Source organism: Anser anser (assembly GCF_964211835.1).
Source record: "Anser anser genome assembly, chromosome: 20".
Lineage (NCBI taxonomy): Eukaryota > Metazoa > Chordata > Aves > Anseriformes > Anatidae > Anser > Anser anser.
The window spans coordinates 6,295,818-6,315,556 of record NC_139741.1 but is presented as its reverse complement, the minus strand read 5'-3'; the positions used below and the strand labels follow the sequence as shown (position 1 = coordinate 6,315,556).

At 40.7% G+C, this 19,739-nt stretch overlaps 1 protein-coding gene across 2 annotated transcripts in view; it reads left to right on the top strand.

Moving 5' to 3' along the window:
* The window catches only part of CRCP (CGRP receptor component), a 30,846-nt gene extending 16,244 nt beyond the window's left edge, over positions 1-14,602 (top strand). For both annotated transcript variants that reach the window (XM_083806618.1, XM_083806617.1), the window contains 2 exons: positions 5,065-5,122; positions 13,359-14,602. In XM_083806618.1, the coding sequence (XP_083662744.1) occupies positions 5,065-5,122; positions 13,359-13,502 (202 nt within the window). In that variant the 3' untranslated portion in view covers positions 13,503-14,602. The remainder of the gene's footprint in view (positions 1-5,064; positions 5,123-13,358) is intronic.
* The last annotated feature ends 5,137 nt before the right edge of the window (positions 14,603-19,739 follow it).

Genomic DNA, 19,739 nt, shown 5'->3' with positions numbered 1-19,739 from the left:
GATATTTAGATAGATCAGCAAATAACTAACTGGCTAGGTATCAGTTTTCAGATGTTGGTTACAGAATAGTTGGTCATTTCTGTGTCATCACATTCAAGTTCTATGTAAATAAACCAAATGCATTGCTTAAATCATAAATATATAGTGTTAACCTGGCTAAAAAAAAATGTTATTTTTCAATGTTAATTAGTGTCTATAATTTCTAAAACCCTTCAACCCCTACTCAAGCACCTTCAGATTAAAGACGTCATTTATTTATCTGCTTTTTCTTTTTTAATGTCCTGCTGCTAATTCCTTTTTGATGTTCTGAGTCATTTTTCCAGCAGGGAGCTTTGCAGATCAAAACCAGGCATGAAATATTTCAGATAACACACTTTAATGACTTACTTGCAAATTATCCTTCGTTCTTCTGTATGCATTTTGCAAACTGGAAATATTCTGAATGATACCATCTTTGCTGAAATAATACTCTTGAGATCAGTTTGTCCTGACTGTATAACTTCTACCTGTTCCCTAATAATTTATAATAACGTTAATGGCTTATAAGCAGATAAGCCTTTGAGAGGTGACCTTTTTTTTAACTCTCTGCTTCCATTTCTTGTCTTCAGGAAACATGAACAGTTTCACTAATTAATTGTTATTAATTTATTTCTGTTGTTGCCTGCTTTGCCAGGAATCTTTCTGTAATAAACAAGATGGAGCTCTACCTGTTTTAAAATAGCTCTGGATAAGTAAGATTTGCATCCTTTAGCGCAGGCATAGTATGACTGCGGTGTTTTGCTCCTGATTATTTGGCTCTGAAACTTTGTCGGCAGCAAATTTCAAAGGTATCGCTCTGAAAAAAAAGAAAAATGAAGAAGTGTATCTCCAAGTCAAATAACTTTTTTTATTATTATCTTTTTGTCTGAGGATCTGGAGGATGCTTGAGATTGTATTGGGGCGTGTCATGCAGCAAAAGCAAAGAAAGACTTGTTTAAAAAGGCTCTGATCTCAGAAGCCGTATGTGAGTGTACGGTGCAGTGAGAAACTTGTATAAAGTATGAATTCATTAAACAGTGAGCATAAAATTCTATTTTTGTAAGTAGGGCTTTAGGAGGAGGGGGAAGTGTTTTACAAATAGGTATCCTCATAGTTCTCCTGTGACAGCTGCAAATGTTATCTGTCTTAGATGTCTCAAACTGAGGCACAGACTTGTGTTTGGCCAGGGACCATAAAGCAAATAACATCAAAAGCCAGGACCAGAACACCAGCTTCTGTGTCTCTGTCAAGTGTTCCAGGCACCGAAACAAGCAGTTTCCTAGCTCTCGAGGAAAAAGCACTAAACTTTTCCTACATTTAGTCAGATGAATTAGGTTCTTTTAATGCTGAAGATGTAATTAATATTCTTTACCTACTTTTGTTAAGATTTCTGCTTTGTCTGTGATGATGTCTTGCTACAATTTTATGCAGGTAGGGTTAGTAGTTTTTTTTTCCCCATTAACTCCTTAAATGACCTCTCAATTTCAACTCTGGGCTAAAGGTTTTCTGTACTTGTGTCAATGTTAGGGTTTTATTTCATCCTTTCCTTGCTTATAACAGTAGCAAACGGCAGCAGCTATTAATACTTTAGTTTTGACAGTAAGGCAGCCAACACAGTGGTGTTCTCAGCTCAGTGTTAAAGTCAGCCATGCTGTTAATAGTCTCTTGTTGTAAACATCAAGCTGCTAAATAAATAGATGCAAGTGATTAGCATGGGAAAACAAAGGCAGCACACTGACTGCTTCCCACCAATGGAAGCATATTTGGCTTTCATCCTTGATTCTCCAAAACCAAACGAATATCTCTGGGTAACTAGGCTAATTCTGATTCTTTTGTGTTGTCTGTAAAATCACAGCATTCAGAGTTCAGGACCAAATCCCGTGCTGCCAATGGATTTGTTAACAGGATATGGAAGAGAATGTAAACAGTTATTCTGCAGGAGAAAAGAGAGGATGTAGTCACTGCAGGAGGAATTGCCCTTAAAACACTGATTTATAACGTAGCTGACACAAACGACCTTCTCCCCAGCATCATCTTAGATTTCTGCTCCCTGGGTGTACCGTATGGTTCATGAATGGAAGGACAGATCCTTCTCAGGGCGCTACAAAGTCCCAAGGAGGAAGGAGCGGTCCTGGACAGGGTCCATGGCCATGCAGTCCTTTTCTCCGTTATTTAATGGAGCCTTCAAAGGATATAACAATGCCTACTATGGCGTTTTCTTTTTTAGGACTTTGGTTTTGTCACCAAGAGGCTGGATCTCTTGTTGAAAAACAGCAATCATGGTATTGTCTCTTTGGAGCTGTTTGCTGTTCTCAAGGGCTGTAAATACACATCACAAAACCCTCCAATACAATTAAGTCCATTGGTTGGTATCAGCAGAGCAGTTGTCTGCTCTGAGCCACAGTCTCCCATAGTCCCATCACCAAGTCACTTGCAATCATGGACATTTTAGGTAAAAATAGGCCCGTTAGCTCATCCGGTCTTTGGTGGTAGTACATGATTTTTCCTTCAGGTCACTCTGGGGACATCAGCCAGGAAATTTTTATTCTAGTGCTGCTTGTTCTGTGTGTTGGGTAGGTAAGTGAAGGGTCTTACTCTGTTTGGGTGTCAGCTGACAGCCTTCAGAAGTATTAAATTCGGTGTATTAAGTATTAGATTCAGTGCAGACACCGAAGCAATGCGTCACTTGTCAAAGGCTTCTGACGAGCGTAAACACCTCGGGCTTTGAGCATTTACTGGTGCACACACGTGAATGGTAAAGTATCGAGGTGCCTTACAAAGTTAGGATCTGATAGCTGGTGTTAGGTTTCAAAGGCAGCCGGTGTTAGAGGCCACGTGAAATGAGGCTGCATCTCTGCAGCATCTCCAGACACACGGGCGTTGAGCTGCTGGTTGTAAAGGCCTGCCCGGGAGAGCCCAGGGCTGGGAGTTACAGCATCTGTGTTCCCCTGAGAGCTCTAAGGTTTCCTTTCAAAGCCACCCACGGGTCCCACAGAACCAAAGGGAAACGCTAAGGAATCAGTGTAAGTACACATTCAAGATGCCCTTTGAATAATAAGACATTTCAAGCTTTAATTCCTCAGAATTGTGGTTCATTGCTATAGCACAGGCTGGACGATGGTATGTGTTAACTGTCACTTCTCATTTAGACGCACAAACGTGTGTGACAAAGTATTGCATAAACGTAGATGGCTGCTAGGAACGCATATATGTTGAGCATTATTCATTCAAGCTTTTTTCCAGAAAATACAGGTTCAATTCTCTTTGCATGTCTTATTATTACGCTGTAGTTGTATGTTTCATAAAACCTGTCTGTTACTGTTTTGTATTCCCTTTTAAACATTCGTTGTATCCTTAGCAGTGCTGTATGATTGTGCTTTTTTGCACTAAAACACAAAGACCAGCTGAGATCATTGGCCATGTTTCTATTATGTGGTCAATGTCAATGATTTGAGCTTCTGAAATTAATGAAATATGCATTGCTGGCATATGCCAGTTGGTTTTTGACTTTGCTGTTGAAATGTTTTCTATTTCAGTAGGGTGTAAAAGGAATAAATTTTGGCTACAAAGCTGTTGCTCAAATGTTGTGGTTTGAGTTTCAGGCAAATACTTGTTTGATCACATCTTCAAAAAAAAAAAGATTTTTAAATGTCAGCGAAATTTTCTGCCTCATACCTATTTTTTTTTTCCTATTTTAATGGTCAAAGTGTTTAAATGGAAACTTGTGAGATCTCTTGATTACTTGGTGAAAAAGCAGAGGTAATTACTGTTGGCTAAAAAGAACCCAGACAAACAGTGGGGCTGGATGAGTGTAATCGTGGTTCTGAATGTGCCAGGAATTTTGCCACTGGCTTCAGTGGTGCTAAACAGTCTCCCTGAACATTAAAATGTTTTGTGTTTAAATACCAATGCCAGACTAATCTTACTGGCTTCTCCCCCCCACAATAGGCAGAGGAGAATGAAAACCAAGCATTAAAAATACAGACGCAACACAGTTCATACCTAGAATCACAGTAAAAGAGGTTAATATCGGATTGAAGTGCTTTGTGGGAAATGCCCACGACTGCAAATTTGAATTCTTTCTGCCGTAGTGTGTGGGTAGGTTACCAAGGGTTTTGAGTTATGGTAAATTAATGAATTGTCTCTTGTCTTTAAAACTGCAATAAGTGACATATCTTTACAACCCTGGCTGTGACTGGGGTTGGGTGTTGATTGTTGTGGCTGTTTTTTTGATGTTTTCTGCATCTTTGCTGCCATGCTGATTGTGGCTATACCACTTTTTATGGGACTGCAGTGAGTCAAGTTAAAAACAAACCAGGAAGAAGAGGGCTGTGAGGGCTATGATTGTCTTTACAGTCCACCTCAGTCCCCCAGCTGGTTTGCTGCACTATTCCCACCAGTTGTAGAAACAACTGGAAGCAAGGTTTGCATGGGACCACAGGACTCGAAGCCATTGTTTTTGCCCAGAGACATAAGTGCAGCAGTACGGCCTTAGCCCATTGTAATAGTGTAAGAAAAAATGCATTGGCATAAACTGTGTGGGTTACAGACAGTACAAATGACTCCGTGGTTTCGAGCTAATTTTTTTTTAACCTTGCAATTCTTGTGTGCTAAGAGAACAAATAAATTATTGCCATTTGACGGATGGATTGTAACTTTTTAGGTATGATAATTGTTCTTGTGGTCATTTGTTCATAGTAAAAGATTCTGTGATCTTTGGCAAGTTGTTTCGCATTTCTGTGCAGCAATTAACAAAGTAACAGTGCATATTTGTTAATGCTTGTACTGTAATGATCTAAGGGCCTTTGCCCTGCCACCTTAGACTATAGGTGGCAACAGCAATATGTTTAAACACGCAAGGAATTGCTCTTTTTAAAATATGCAAATTAAAGTAGGAAACCACACTGCAGACCCTGTCAGAATTCTCCTTGGCAGTGGCTTTTCACCCCTAAATTACGAGGAATGTATTTGCATCATAACAGTCGTTTGGGGGGATCCTCAAATTATGTAGTAATGCAGATTGTTTTACTCTTTGTTTCTAAACAGAGCAGAAAAGCTGCAGTTGCTTAACCACAGGCCTGTGACAGCAGTTGAAATACAGCTGGTAAGTAACAATGCTCCTAACTGCTCAAAGCTTAAACGAAAGCAGCTTTAACTGTGAGGATCAGTTGAATAATTATTTTCTCATGGTCGGTGATTGAACGTATCCCTTTATACACATCTTTACATTCATGGTTTGTAGTCCCAACTGCTTCCTCTCTGAGACCTCCCTTAGAGCCTTGCCCATCTTTCTCTTGGACAGATTCTCCACCCCTATGTTCGCTTCAGTGTCACATATTGAAAATGCTGAACAGGATCATTAAAGGTTAGTTACAGTATTGTGAGTAAGAATATATTTACCTAAGACTTTTTGCTGCTGCTCTGTAATCAAGCACTTCCCTTCTTAACGACTGTCATGCCATAGTTGTTTTTATGGCAGGGTTTTATGTTATAGTAAAATCAAACATTCTGAAAAGGAAGGGGTAATGACAGATACAGTGTTTTGAGCAGTTGTACAGAACGAGAAATAGGTACAAGCAGGCTTCCTGATGGAAAGTGGCCATCATTGATCTGTTAAGCATAATTCTGATGTAAAGAGAGATGGTTGCAAAGCAGCAATAAATAGGCTATATTCTCTGAAGTATCTCTTTTAGGATAAAAAAGAAAGTCTCGTAATAAAGGATTATTATATTAAGGATATTTTAATAAAGATCTCTTACATTCAGAACCTCTGTTTATAATCGTACCCTGAAACCAATTATGTAGTAACAGGATCATATTTTGCTGAAAAAAAGGAAGGATTAAAGAGATACCAGTAGGACTGTTTTTCTTTCGTAGCCAAGGAGTAGACGTTGTAATGCTGAAGGCATCTCGTACAACAATGCTTCTAGTCAAGGAATTAGTTCTGTGTTCTGTGGTTGAAGAGATCAGTGTCAGTCTTGTCAGCAACCCAACCAAGAGCATTAAGGCTTCATGAGTTTTGCTTAGGAAGTTATTCATAAGCGATGATGTAGAGCCTCAGTGCAGAGCCTCTCTCACACCTTGGTTAGCTTTGTGTGCTGCAGACACAGATGCGTTATGTGCCTGCGTAGGCAGTGTTTTGTCTCTTTTTGCCTTCCTGAAATGCAGTAATCTTTTTGTGGCTTTCAGGTAACGAGATTTTTGTCTCTCTTTTCCATCCTCCCCTCAATTCATCATTGTCTTAACCTAACAATGAAATATTGAAAAAAGTTTGGTTGCTGTGTCATGTTTGAAGCCCAGGAGGCAGTATGAGAAAATTGGGCCTTTCTATTAAAAGTCAGATTTCTGGGGGGGAAAAAAGTCGTACTTCAGATCTTCAGATCTTTTCAGGTTTGTAATGTCGAAATTAGGCAGAGCTCATTGCTAAAACCTGCAGACCTCTATTTTTGTATCTGTATTCGGTATCAGCCCATTATTGATAGGTAACCTTTCTCAAAAGCAACTTGTATAAATTGTAATTTTAATACATTTGGGGACTAGTCTGAATTTGTATAGCCATAAAATATTGGGGATACGGTTACTTCTGTTACATTCTAATACCCCTCTAATTTCCAGTGCAAGTTTCTCCAAAACTAGTATTACAGTAGACTAGGCTGACTGGATTGTTAACACTGCGTTAAATTAAGCAGCCCCAAAATTGCGGTACCTAAGTCTTTCATCAAAGCACATCAAAGTCTTTTGAGCACAAAATAACTACTAGGAAACTGCAGGCCATTCTTGTTGGTGAAATACTGAGACTAGCAGCCATAGGAAGGAAATGATTTCGCTTTGGGATTGCTGTGATCAATCATTTTTGTTTTCTGGTGAGGACAGGGGAAAGAGATTGTAGCAATGCAGCATCTTTGAAAACCCCTGTCTTCCCAGAGTGTCTTTGAGTGTAAAATAATACAGAGCTGTGGAGGCTTAACAGCATTCTTTTCTTTGATGTCAGTAGGGAGAAGATTACCCATACGCAGATTTCATGCAGGCAAGTCTATTCACTGCAGGATGAGAGACAACCTACGGAGAAGTGAATGCTAGATGTAAAATTGCCTTGATTCACTTTTCATTGTACTTGTCCCTGTCACTCAGAAGGTTTGAGTCCATCCTGAAGTTGAAATTAGAATAAATGATGTCGAGAATTTCTGACAGTTTCATATAACATAGCCAAATTGATTTTATTTTATTTTTTAAAAAACAGTTTTAAGCAAAACACCACACCAGCCATATGTCTCTCTCTCCCTTGCTCAAATAGTTTTGATGCCTCAAACTTCTAGTCAGTGCTGCCTATACATGGGATGGAGTCAAATTTACCTGATATGCTTTTACTAGCTGATGGGAGAGGATAGTTATATTTACTACTGATTGTTAATTTTTGGCTTTCTGGCTTTTTGCTTGTTCGGTTTTTGCTGTCCCTCTATAAAATTCCATGTCTTTAGTAACATGCAAAGAATAAATCAATTTTGAAAAAAATAATTAGAGAGAACATTTATGATCTTTTGATCTCAAGTTCTTCCACTTTTTTTTTTTTTTGCATAAATTGCTGTATTGTTCATATTTGTCTTTTCCGGACTGTGTGCCAGGATTTATTTTCAAACAACAATAGCAACAAAAAGAGCATGAAATTCTAATTCATATCCCACTGGGTAAAACACTGTACACATTACAGCTATCTTGACCTCCTGTTTTAATCTCTAACATATGTTGTTCTTGGCTCAGTGATTCACAAAGGAGGAAGAAAGACAGTGATGTTGACCTAACCGTGATACTGGTCCAGATTTACTTAATGCTGAACCGTGATGGGTTTGAAGATTAAGCATCTTCTAATGAACAAATTGCTCCACATTCTTCTCTCTCAGCGGAAAAGTGGATTTTAATTCTGTGCTTTTTAAAACCAGATCTCCATCTTGGAGACCTTCATACCTTGTGATGTGTGCTCTGCGTAACCAGCCTAACAGATTGTCTTTTATTATAGAATAGGAAATAATGTAGTATACTCTTCTGGAAAATTGAAGGTGTTAGAGGAACTAAACATTTTATTTTCTCAACAATGTATTTTGCTTCCCACTTTGCATAGTTGGTTAATTATCTCTGAGGTACATTAATCCAGTCGTTCTTTTGCTTTCCAATCAGTCTTTCACTTTACTTCATGTTCTTTTTTTTTTATATTAGCATTTTGGTGCTGAACTATTTTGAATTACTGCTAAAGGAGGAATTAGCAGTCATTTTCTCATAAAATAAGTACTCCTACACTGGAGTTAAATTATGGGCTTGATAGCTTTGGAAGTGATAGGAACCCTATTTCGTTTTTTATTATGGTTTACTGTTTTTTTTTTTTTAATAGAATCCTTAGCTTATTATTCAAATAAACAATAGCTTTTTACCCACAGACGATTCTGTTTGGTGATGCTGAGGTTTGTTAGCAATCAAATATTACTGATTCTTGAGAGTTTCTCAGTTCTTCCAGAACTCTTTTTTTAGAGTTCTTCCATGCAGCTTTATTTATTCTTCAACATTTGCAGTATGTTGTCTTGTCTTAGGAGGCTAAATGAAATAAATGTTAGTCTGAAAGCTCAAAAGAAAGCACAGTAAGGATGATGAAGTCTCTTACGCTTTGCTTTTACTTTGGTAATCAGAAAATATAAGGTATGATTATAGTTAGGGACAGCATATTCCTAAAATGTTTGCCCTTGTTTCACAGTTTTAAAAAAAAATCTAGACAAGTATGCACATGTGTATGTCAATGTACTTACAATGTGCCAGCATGTGTACGTCACCATGAATATAAATTTTCATCTTTTGTTTTATGAATAGCAAAACCACTGTTGATCTTTGAAATTATCTTGATAGGCTAGTGGCCATTTTCTGACATACCTACTTGATATATAAAACCTTTAAAACCTTCTGCAAATAACTTCCTGCCATGAGAATTTATTAGCAGGTTTTAATGGGACTTACTCCTTAATATAATTCTGTTAGCGTTCTGATTTGGAAATTATGGTTGTTTTGTTCCTCTGAGAAATTCATACATAGTATTCAATTAAAAAAGGCTACTATTAAAATGTGCAGCTGGGAAAGGCTGCGTGGTAGTAAAATATTCCACATACACATTTGTTTAATGAATACAGCTCTAGTTCCCAGTAGCGGTTACATTACTGAGCAAGGCATCTGCCAGAGTTTAATTCAGCAGTTGGTGAGTGATTTGTCTTTTCATTCTGTTGCAGCAGGAGCCTAGTGATGGATGATTGTGTGTTTTGGTTTGCTGCGTTAGAAATCTGTGCACAGATATAGCTGGAGAGGAAGAATGAAAGGTGCTTAAGCAAGTGAAGTATTGGCTATTAGACTTCTACATAAAGATAGGACCGCTCTCAAAGCTGAGCAGTAGAGCAGATTTTGCTGACTTCTGAATAATTTGCATATATTCCACAGTTCTGAAAATCTGGCCAGTTAATTTTATTGATACTTTTTTTTATCAATAAAGAAACTTAATTCTAGGTACTCAGGGTTTAAAGGTATTTACTAACTGCAAGGTGAATGTGCCTCCATTTATTTCATCTGTAGGAACACCAGTTAGGCTACCAGATAAAATTTTGTTGTGTCCTTGCTCGATTCCTTCTTTGATCTTACAGATTTCATTGTTTGGAGCATTAGCTGGGGGAAAAATAAAAATTTCTTACAGCATGAATAGAGTGTAGTGAGAGTTAAATAACTAACTGTTACCGGTTTGGGTGAAATAGAAGTTATCATTGAGGCCTGAACTGCTGTTAGCCACATAGTTGCATTTCATAAATAGTTCATATTGTATATATGTATCAAAGACTTTGATATGCTATAATATTTACTAAATACGACTGTAGTTATTTTGGGGTAATGTAGACTTGAATACTGAAAAAGTAATGATTTGGGATTTATTTATGTAAGAAGACACACAGATGAGGTGGCCTGCTGTGTTTGTTGTGTTCAAGAAAATCCTTGGGCTCAGCCCTGTGAAAGAGACACGCTTGTCTTGCTGCGCATTAGGGTGCTTTTTATCTATAAACCTTGTTACTGTAACATTGCCCAGTTGTACAACCCCCAAATATTGAACATAGCAGTTCAGCTGGAGCTTTGGTTGATGATACCCTACAGTTTGCACGTGGCATCATCTGTGAGAATAATCAATTTCCATTTGGCTTGTGTGGCACTGCCAACATAAATATCTTATGTCATACACTTACTCAAACATTTGCATTTTTGTTTGCGCTAGTATAAACTGTGCATTCCTGACTGCTTACAGTTTGAATCCGTTGCTTGAGCAGTTTCAGCCAATTGCAAGTTAGAGGTTAGCAGAGGGTTTTGGTATAGATTTTTTCCTGTATTGGTAAATTCTTGCTGGAAAAGTCAGCACTTGAATACAGTTTTCTTTTTTCCCCTCTTTTGTTTTCTCTTATACATTTTTTCTCTTCTGAGCATCATAACCTCATTTCCTTGTACTATCTGTAGCAAAGGTATTATAGTTGCAAATCAGAAGGCTGTGCAAACATCTGTTGAATCTAGAATAAACTTCTGAGTCACCTTCTGTTTCCCTTGAAACTGTTCTAAAGGGAAACAGATACCATTTGTCTCTTTGTCTGCGTGTTCTCTGTGCTTTGTTTTTTTAGCTTTTCCTTTCAGCATGCTGCTTTTCTGCTTCCTAATTGCTTGTGTTTTCATAAATTACTGCTCACGCTGTTTCTCTGTGAGGAAAAAAAAGAAAAGAAAGATTATCACTTACGCTCTTGATCCTTTGAACTTCTAAAATGTATCACAGCCATGTAGTGCTGAAATATCAGCTTGAATAATAAGCTGTCCGCCCTGCTGAAATACAGAGTTTTGTTTATCAGTAACTCCCAGTGTAAGAGCTGGCAGCGAGGATGCACTGAGAGGTGAGTCCTTAATGAATTTGCTGCAGCAGTTTAAGAAATTACCACTTCTCTCTGGCTGAGACTACAAATCTGTCAACGGAAGGGAATGTGGAGTCGCATTACCTGCTCTTCAGAACAGTGTCCAGCATCTTTCTTTAAAGGCGCTTTTCTCAACACTTTAACCTTAGACATCAGTTTCAGCACCAGTGCTTCTGACTACTTTTTTCATCAACTTTCTGCTCAACTGTGATTTCTTAAACTGCCAGAGCAGTCACCAGAGCTCATCAGTCAATGTCCTGAGGCATATCTGCCATTTGTGAGTCCAGCAGGCTCTCGTGTTCCACCAGTACAAATGACATAAATATGATTGTTCATATTAGAAATTACTCGTTCAGTGCTCAAGAGCATGTAAGAAGCAGAAATTAGGCACCTAAATATATTCTGTCTTAAATGCAGAAGTTGAGAAGAGTTGGTGCTAATCTAAAAACCACTATATTATCTAAGTTCTGATAAGTCCTTGTGTTTGACTTGGGTCACCTGAAGCAAGTATCTAAAGTAACAAGCGTGTGGCAAGGAAAGGGAATGGAGGTATCTAGGGAGAGATAAAATTTAAATGGGGAAGAGGGGCAGACTTCAAGTGATCTAATAAATCAAATCTGAGTCAGGCAAGGTGCCAGTTTTCTGATGATCTGAAAGCAGTAACAAATGCAGGAGACACTGGCCGCTGAGACATAAATCATTCAGCCTTAAGTAATTTTGCCTGTCCAAAGGATGTGGGCTTTTTCTTTATGTCTGTACAGATCCTGCTGCTGTGGGGCTGTCACCTTTAAAGTTGAATGTAACAGTCGTTAATAACGCTATAATCCAGTCCAAAAAACAGGCTCACGGTCCTCTACAAAACTTAGCAGCACAGGTCATCTCTGGAGTAATGCCTTTGTCTGCGGTATTGGCAACAAAGAGCGTATTTTTGCACTGTAGCAGACCTCGTTGTATAACGTTGCTGCTCCAAGGTAAGCTGGTTAACCTGCTGAGATGATCACCACTCAGCTGTAGCCTAAAAGGCAATTATCCGACACCACTTCAATAGCTGCAGCGGTTGCTTACGCAGAAAGGTAATGTTAGGAGTGGTTTTAGTATATTTTAACTCGTTTTATGTACTCTAACAGCTGATAGTAACGAGAGCCCAGGCTGTTTTTCAGGCCAGGGTCCCACAGTAATTCCTGAAATGACCATACTTTGAAAGGCACTCTACACAGAATTTCATCCTTTGAGGATGAGTCCCCAGAAACAGTCATTGGCAAACGGATATTCATCTGCCTTTTGCTGCATGAGTGGATTCTAGCGTGCTTGCTTTCCTCTCATCAAGGACCTGTGAATAATGACTGCTGAAAGATGACCCGATTGTGCAAAGAGGACTCATAGGACATCGGGGGGGAGGAGGTGGGGAGTAGTTAATTGAATATACCGCTCTGGTTTTTAGTAGGCACGATGTGTCTGAATAGCTGGCAATTTACAGCTAGAAATGATTAAACCTGCAGTGACTTGGAACTGTAATTAATATAAATCACCGCTCTTCAAAGGACATGTTAAAGGACTTTGCATAAAAAAGAAAATCGCAAACTCCACAATCCTAATTGGTTTCATTTGCGTTTGAAGAGTTCATTTGGCTTGCGTTTCCAGTCCTCTGACAAGCTTTTCCTTTTAACAGCTGCCTATAAATTAGGGCAGTTGTTTTTCCTGGTAGCAGTGATACGAGAGTTCCCACAGCTCCACAGTGAGAGTAGGTCCCTAATTAATCTTACAGAATTTTATTGTTGGTGCGTGACAGCGTGTTTTGTGTTTCTCGGAGCTTTTATATGCTTTTATACTCGGGGATCTCGCAATTTAAATAAATTCCAATAAGTATGGCTGCTCCAGAATTAGGTGGCTTCTTTTCTGCCCTAATTACTTACCTTCTAGGTGCTGGATGAGATACCAAGCTTCAGGTAACCCATCTAGGGTTATCTCATTTCAGTTCTTTTGAGAAGGCACAGGAATTTAGGAAGATAGGTCTGGAAGTGAGCTCTGCACATGAGCCACATGAAAGGCCTGGCTCAAAATATTGATGTCTGCAGTGGGAAAGGTTTTAGGAGAAACCAGGAAGGAAAGACTGGGTCAAGTGTGTTGTTTGCCTTGTTTTAAAGCAAGCAGGGTCTCATTATGGAGTGCCATTTGTCGTGGTTAACAATGGAGCTCTTCATTCTTTCTTTTACATATTGAAAGACTTCCACTTTGACTGAGCTCATTACAGAAACATTTTACAATGTCTTCGATCCCTTGAAAACAAGATTTCCTGCTTAGTTTAGTCCTTCTTTTTGGAGGTGAGGGCAGAAGCGTGGATTTAATGATCACAATAGATTGTTTTTTTTTTACCTGCAGATGGTAGAAGAAAGCGAGGAAAGACTAACAGAGGAGCAGATCGAGTCACTTCTCCAGACAGTCACCAGTATCCTTCCAGGGGATCCGGACGAACAACAGAGAGACTCAGCAATGGCAACTGAAGACAAAGGTGACCAAAAGTAGGAGGTGTCTAGACCAAAGCTGGCAATAATTTCAGCAAAAGAGAATTGGTTAATGTTTTTGTTTTTCACTTGATACCGGTTTAATCTTGTATTGGACATCACTGTAAAATATATTACAATTCTTATTATTCAGAGGTGATGAGGGAACCGATTGTTTACAAGAAAGCCTGGAAAAGGACACTATTGTTTCGGCATTTTGTTATATACAGGGGTGATAGTAACTGGATTTGTTGTGTAGCTGTCAGAAATGATGGGACAGTCTGAAGCTTTTGTATTTTTTCCATTACCCATGTAACAGCTGTACATCTGAGCAGGCTAATATACAGCTGGCAATGTTTTAATTATCACAGCAGTACTATAATTATAATTGCTTTCATATGATTTTGAATTGCCCAACTGTTTTTCAGAATGGATTACAATACAAAGCCGACTTTTGGAGCTGTTTGTGAAAAGGGCTATTTTCAGGGATCGATACGTGGAGTAATAACTGCTTGATACTTGTTCAGTCAACTTCGAGTAGGCTAATATGTCATGGAAGTGAGAGGATCTGTTGATAGGGTAACTGTTCTCAAGGATGTCTGACAGTCTATACTTGATGAAAGGTAGATCCAGATCATCAGCTAAATATTTATTGCCACTGAACACAGCTGAGTTGGACCAGCTCACAGCAGCTGAGGCTTTAGACTGTAATGTTAAGGCTCTTAGTAATACAAACAGAAGAACATTAAGAGTGAGGTGTATATTTTCCCTTTGAACATTTGTTCCAGTATTTATATATAGACAAGTTACAGTGTTGTGAATATGCTGTTGACCATGGAATAAATGAATGAGTCAACACTTCAGTCCTAATCTGGTGCAGAAGAATGAAAATCAGTCATGGCCGAAGGAGAATTTTCTGTGTACTGAGCCTTGTCTGATTAAAGATTTCAGGTTTAAGTATTTAGTGCTGAAAGCATTGATGATTATAATAAATCTTTTGTATATATACACAATGTCATGAGTTACACATGGCACTGGTTTTATACTGTAACTGCAGACCATTCTTCTATAATTGTTATAATGTACTGGAAATAGAAATAAAGTTTGAAGTATGTCCTGGGATTTTTTTTGGCTTAAAGACTCGTTACAAGAGCTTGAATTGAAATATCTGACTTTTTTCCCCAGTTGTGTCATGGTTTTTCTTTTGTGATCCTAAACAAGGAATTTACCCTTTTTGAGCCTTAGTTGTGCCATATATGAAAGGGAATGATAATTTCTGGTTTGGGGGGGGGGGGAGGTTATGATATGCATTTCCATGGTATTTTAAGCTGCTTTGATCTTTGGAGAGGAAAGGAAGGTATTGGAAAATATATTTGTTACTTCCTAAACATAATTTATCTCACATTAAACGCTTTCCAAGGTTGAAGGCTAATGGTATGTTTTGACTGGGTAGGTTAAGTGTAGTATTAGAGGGAAAAGACTTCAGTGTTTTTTGTGATATGTCAATATATATGTATTTTCTCTCTAGATGTGCAATAAAATAGGAGATTAATAGATCATGTCACAGAATGATGTGATATTAATTATAAAATTAGCATTTTTGCTCTTAGCAGTCATAAATGCTGTTTGACATTCTGCGGCCTTGGGTTGCAAGTGTTTACATTTTTATCTGCACTCTTTTTCTAAAATTAAGTTGTTGAAGAATGTTCTAAACTTATGAAAAGCAGATGGGACCAGATCGCAAGTATCGTTAGCCAGCACTGACATTTTAACAGATCTCTGAACTTGGATGTTCCATCTTGGGAATTGCTGATTTATTTTTTTTATCACAAAGGCTTTTTGCCAGCATCCATGTCATCTTCTGTTGTGTGTGTTTTGTACAAGACACAAGAACCTATCTACTTGCTATCTGATTTACCTTTTTATCAAAATAAATTCCAGGTGGGGATACAAACATTAAATTTGCGCATGGTTCAGTCTCAGTTAAAATACAGAAATACTAAATTTCCTGAAAATGCAATACTTGGTAACATTTAAAGGTATCTGGGATTTCAACATCTGCGTTGCATTAAGAAATCTTTTTAAAAATCTATGGTCTGTGATCTCTGACTGCCTAAGTTCAGGTGAGGAACTACTCTGGCTCTGGGAACGCTTTTCACATTGGGCTGTTTACTTTCAGATGCGTTCTTCGGAATCCCAAGACTCAGAAATGGTTTATGGAAAGCAAATGTCATCTTGTTTATGTGATTCCGTTTTTCCACTGTCCTATATATTACATAAAAGATCTGCCTGGCTTCCAAGGCTGCTTTTTGCTTTCTGAACTAATCAGTTACCTAGCACAGTGCGCTCTGCTAGTTCTTCTGGAGACAAGGCGGTGCAGAAATTGTTGCCCCACGACATGTCAAGCATACAAGGAAACACAAGTGCATATTGGGCACTTAAAATCTCGGGTTGTAATTGTGACAAGAAAAGTATAGAGTACCCTGCACTTTCTGAATATTTAAGAAGTGAATATGATTTTTTTTCAGCCTTTTCATTTCTTGCGCGCTCCTCATTTTTATTCCGTATTGTGCATTTGAGTCTTGGCAGATTGACGGTTCTGGTTATGGCAGCGCTCGTGCTTTGTGTGCTTCGCGGGAGAAAGCTGTCAGAATTCATCTACTGTTTTGATACTTCAAAATATATGGGGTTTCAAGCTGTTCGGGATGTGTCTTGGTTTCTCTTTTCGTAAATCCAAGCCTAAGAAGGCCAGCCGCCTTGATGGTGGTGTGACAGTCATCACTGGAGACATTTTATTAGCAAGAAGCTTTGTTTTATAGGAGAAGGAGCTGCCCCTCCTACGTGGCTGTGCTCTGCTGCTGGGAAAGGATGATACAGTGGAAGCAGAGACTTCTATAGGGAGTTTTGCTGAAGATACAGGAAATCCCTACACTGAGTTGAGCAGCGTTGGTGGCGATCACACCGTGAAGAGGTGGCAGGGCTGTGTACAAGGCCGTTGGCCCCCAGAGGAATGCAGAATTTGCCTGACAAGCTCTCCTTTTCTTGCAGGGGCAAAATGTGTTTTGTTTGCTTTTTTTCTGTGGTGCATTTACTAAGCAAAGGTTTATAGTCTCCATTAGAGAAAGCAAACCAAGAACTCCGAAAGTTTAGCTGTGGCCAGGTTTTATTCTGAAGCACGTCTTCAAACAACAGTGATGAAGTACCTAAAAATGCTATTGAAGCCATTAAAATGGTATCCAAGCATTGGTGTAAAGGTTAAATAACATCTGTGGAGTGCCTTGAACTTAAAAAGTGTTTATACAAAAAGGTTCTGTCATTAGCACTTAAGTACTTAATTTTTACTTATTAAAATCTTCGTCGTAGTCAAGCTATTGCTTCTGAGGTCAGCCAAACCGGGGTGATTTACACGGGCTGAGAATCCTGCCCTGAAACTTTGAACCAGCCACACCGTGATGCTGCGTTGGGAGCGTTTGCAGCTGCTGTAAGCCAGCAGAGCCTTGACATTTTAAAAATAATCAAAGTGGACATGGTTTTGGGACTGTCATGCCTTAGAAGAAATAAAATAGAGGAGTTTAACTAGAACACAGCTGACTTTGGACAGACTGAAGTGAGCGTCTGCCCTGGAGCAAATTCCTGCTCGTCTTGGAGGCTGTGCAGGGAGCAGGACGAGCTGCAGGCTGCCCAATTTGTTCATCCCCTGCCTGATTCGTATGTCCCATGTGAAATACATGTTTGTCATGACCAAGAGCTGAACGGGGAAGGCGCAGCAGAGCCTGCTGTGAGCAGGGGGATTGGACTGGGTGATCTCCGTGTTTCTGTGATTCCGCCTCCCCTGCCTCCTGCTGCGTGCTCGGGCATTTGCTCCCTCAGCGCAGGGGCAAAGGCTGCTCTCATTAGGGGTTAAGATGCAGCCAGACTGGTGGCTTCTCCTGTGCCCCTCTTTCTGTCTGTGCCATGCCCTGTGCAGTGTGGCAGGTGGGTGCTTGGGGCTCTGACCCTACGCGAGTATTTTATTCTGGGTTGTTGACCGAAAAATAGAAAGGGAAAGTCTCACGGGGATCTCAGCAGGACTTTGTGTTGTGCCCGCTGTTTTATCTGTTGCTTGAGCCTGGAATCGCAGTTTGTGAGGTCGCTCTGCGTATTAGCAGTGCGTCCTGCACGACGCAGCCGCGGCGGGGAGCTGAGCCTGTTCCAGCAGAGGCTCCTCTGATACGGAGGCGTGCTGCAGGCTGTGGGTGTAAGGTGCTCCTTGTGTGGTGCTCATAACGTTTTCTCTTCTTGCTTAATGCTACTCCTTGGTCCAGATTCATCCGCGGTGCCACTATTCTGCCTTAAATTTGGCCCAGAATAGAAACGGTTCACACTGGCCACGCTCTGCCCCTCTGAGTTAAGCCACGGATGAATTAATCCAACCCAAATTGGGATGATTCTGGATTTTGGCTTTGAAACGTTTTTTTCCGTATTGCATTTTCTATGAACTTTTTCATGCCTCTGCCTCCCTGGGGTAGCAGCTCTTTGTCGTGGCAGTGGTGCAAGCAGCACATCTTGCATTCCCCAAAATGCTTCGCTTTGCAGGCATGGAATCTGCCCCCCTGCGTTTGGACACACGCTTGTAAAGCCTCAGCCAAGAGCTGCAGTTTTTTGAGTGACTTCTGAAACCTTGCGGGCTCGTCAGCCTGCCTCAGACCCACTTTTACAACCTTTTAGAATTTTCTAGGATTTCTTTTTTTTCTTCCCCGAGAGCCAAGTGGTAGATCTTAACAGCTGAAGCTAAAGGAGCGCTGGGAGGCCGTTCTGATCTGCAGCTTCTCTCCTCTGAAGCAGGGTGATGAATGGCACGCGAGGTTCATCCGAAGGACTAGCAGATCCCCGGGGGTTAGTGCTGTCACAGCGTTTGAGCAGATGTGCTGGTAAGTGACTGCTCACCTCCATCCTTCAGCCCTAGCAGGGATTTGGCAGGGACGGAGGGAATCAGGGAATCGTGTGCGCACCTCGGCTTGGCTGAAATGGGGCTCTTGGGGCTTTTCATGCTTTGCTTTCCATGCACTGAGCATAACCAGCCTTTTCCAAGCATTCTGCAGAGCTCAGTACCGGCTCACAGAGCAAGGGAGATACCGGATTGTTTCAAAGGACGTATTGCAGAAGGAGCATGGAGGAGGCCTTCCCTGCCTGAAAACTTGTCTGTTTTTTTTCGGTTGTATCAGTTGGTCTAAATAACAGATAGTGTCTCTCCTCCTCAGCTCTGCCTCACTGCTAAGAACGTTTCTGGTTATGAAATGTTCCTGGTAAATGAAAAGGATTCATGGAAACGTCTCTGACTCCTGTCCAGCACAGACAGGCGATGCTCACGAGTTCACAACCTGTCGGGCAGCAGCAGCTGCGTCTTTGTGCTCTGACCCACAGACCCAAAAGCCCTACATTTACGTCTGAGCAGCAAACTGCCACTGGCAGGACAAACGTGGTGATGGGGCAGGGGATACAACTCAGCCCCTGCTGTTCCAGGAGGTCAGTCCTTCGTCCTCGGGGCTAGAGATTTATTTCCTCGGCCGCGTTGGGGTGGAAGATGCGGAGCAGGGAGCCAGCGTGGCAGGATGGGCAGTGTCTGTCCTGGCGTTGGGAGATGCACCTGGGACGGGCTCATGGAGCAGCGCTCAGGCAGCGAGGTGGTGTGGGAGGGGACCACACCACAAGGTCAGCGTTTGCCACCTTGGGGGCTTTCCTTTAGGTCTCGGCATCACCCGAACAGCGAAAGGGGAGAGGAGTTAGAGAGCGGTCAATCAGCAAACACCAGCGCTGCTGTGGGCCTGCAACCCCAGGTAAGTCGTTTCTCTTTTCTCTGCCTTAATTTCTTCTTTGGCCAAAAGGAATTACTTTTTTTTTTTTAAATTTTTACTGGAGAGCCCTGGGGACTGGCAGGTGAGGCATCAGCTGGGCACAGGCAGGGCTGTCACCGGCGCTCACAGCCAGGCTGGCAGCAGCCACCAACACAGCGGTGCCCAAGGTCCTGTGGGGTTTTTGTGCATCCTGGCAGGTAAGGGAGCCTTTTGTACCAAGCACGCAGGCTCCCTGCTCAAAGCAGAGGCTGTCCCCTTCCCTCCACCATCCCAGCGTGACCGTGTACTCGCAGATCTGCCGATCTTACAGAGTCGAGTTACAAATTTCACAGGGAGAGGAGTGCCAGACTTCACGGCCTCGTGTCCCTGGGAATTACCCTACCATAAAGGCATGTCCTGCACAGGCTGCAAATCCCTCGTAACAG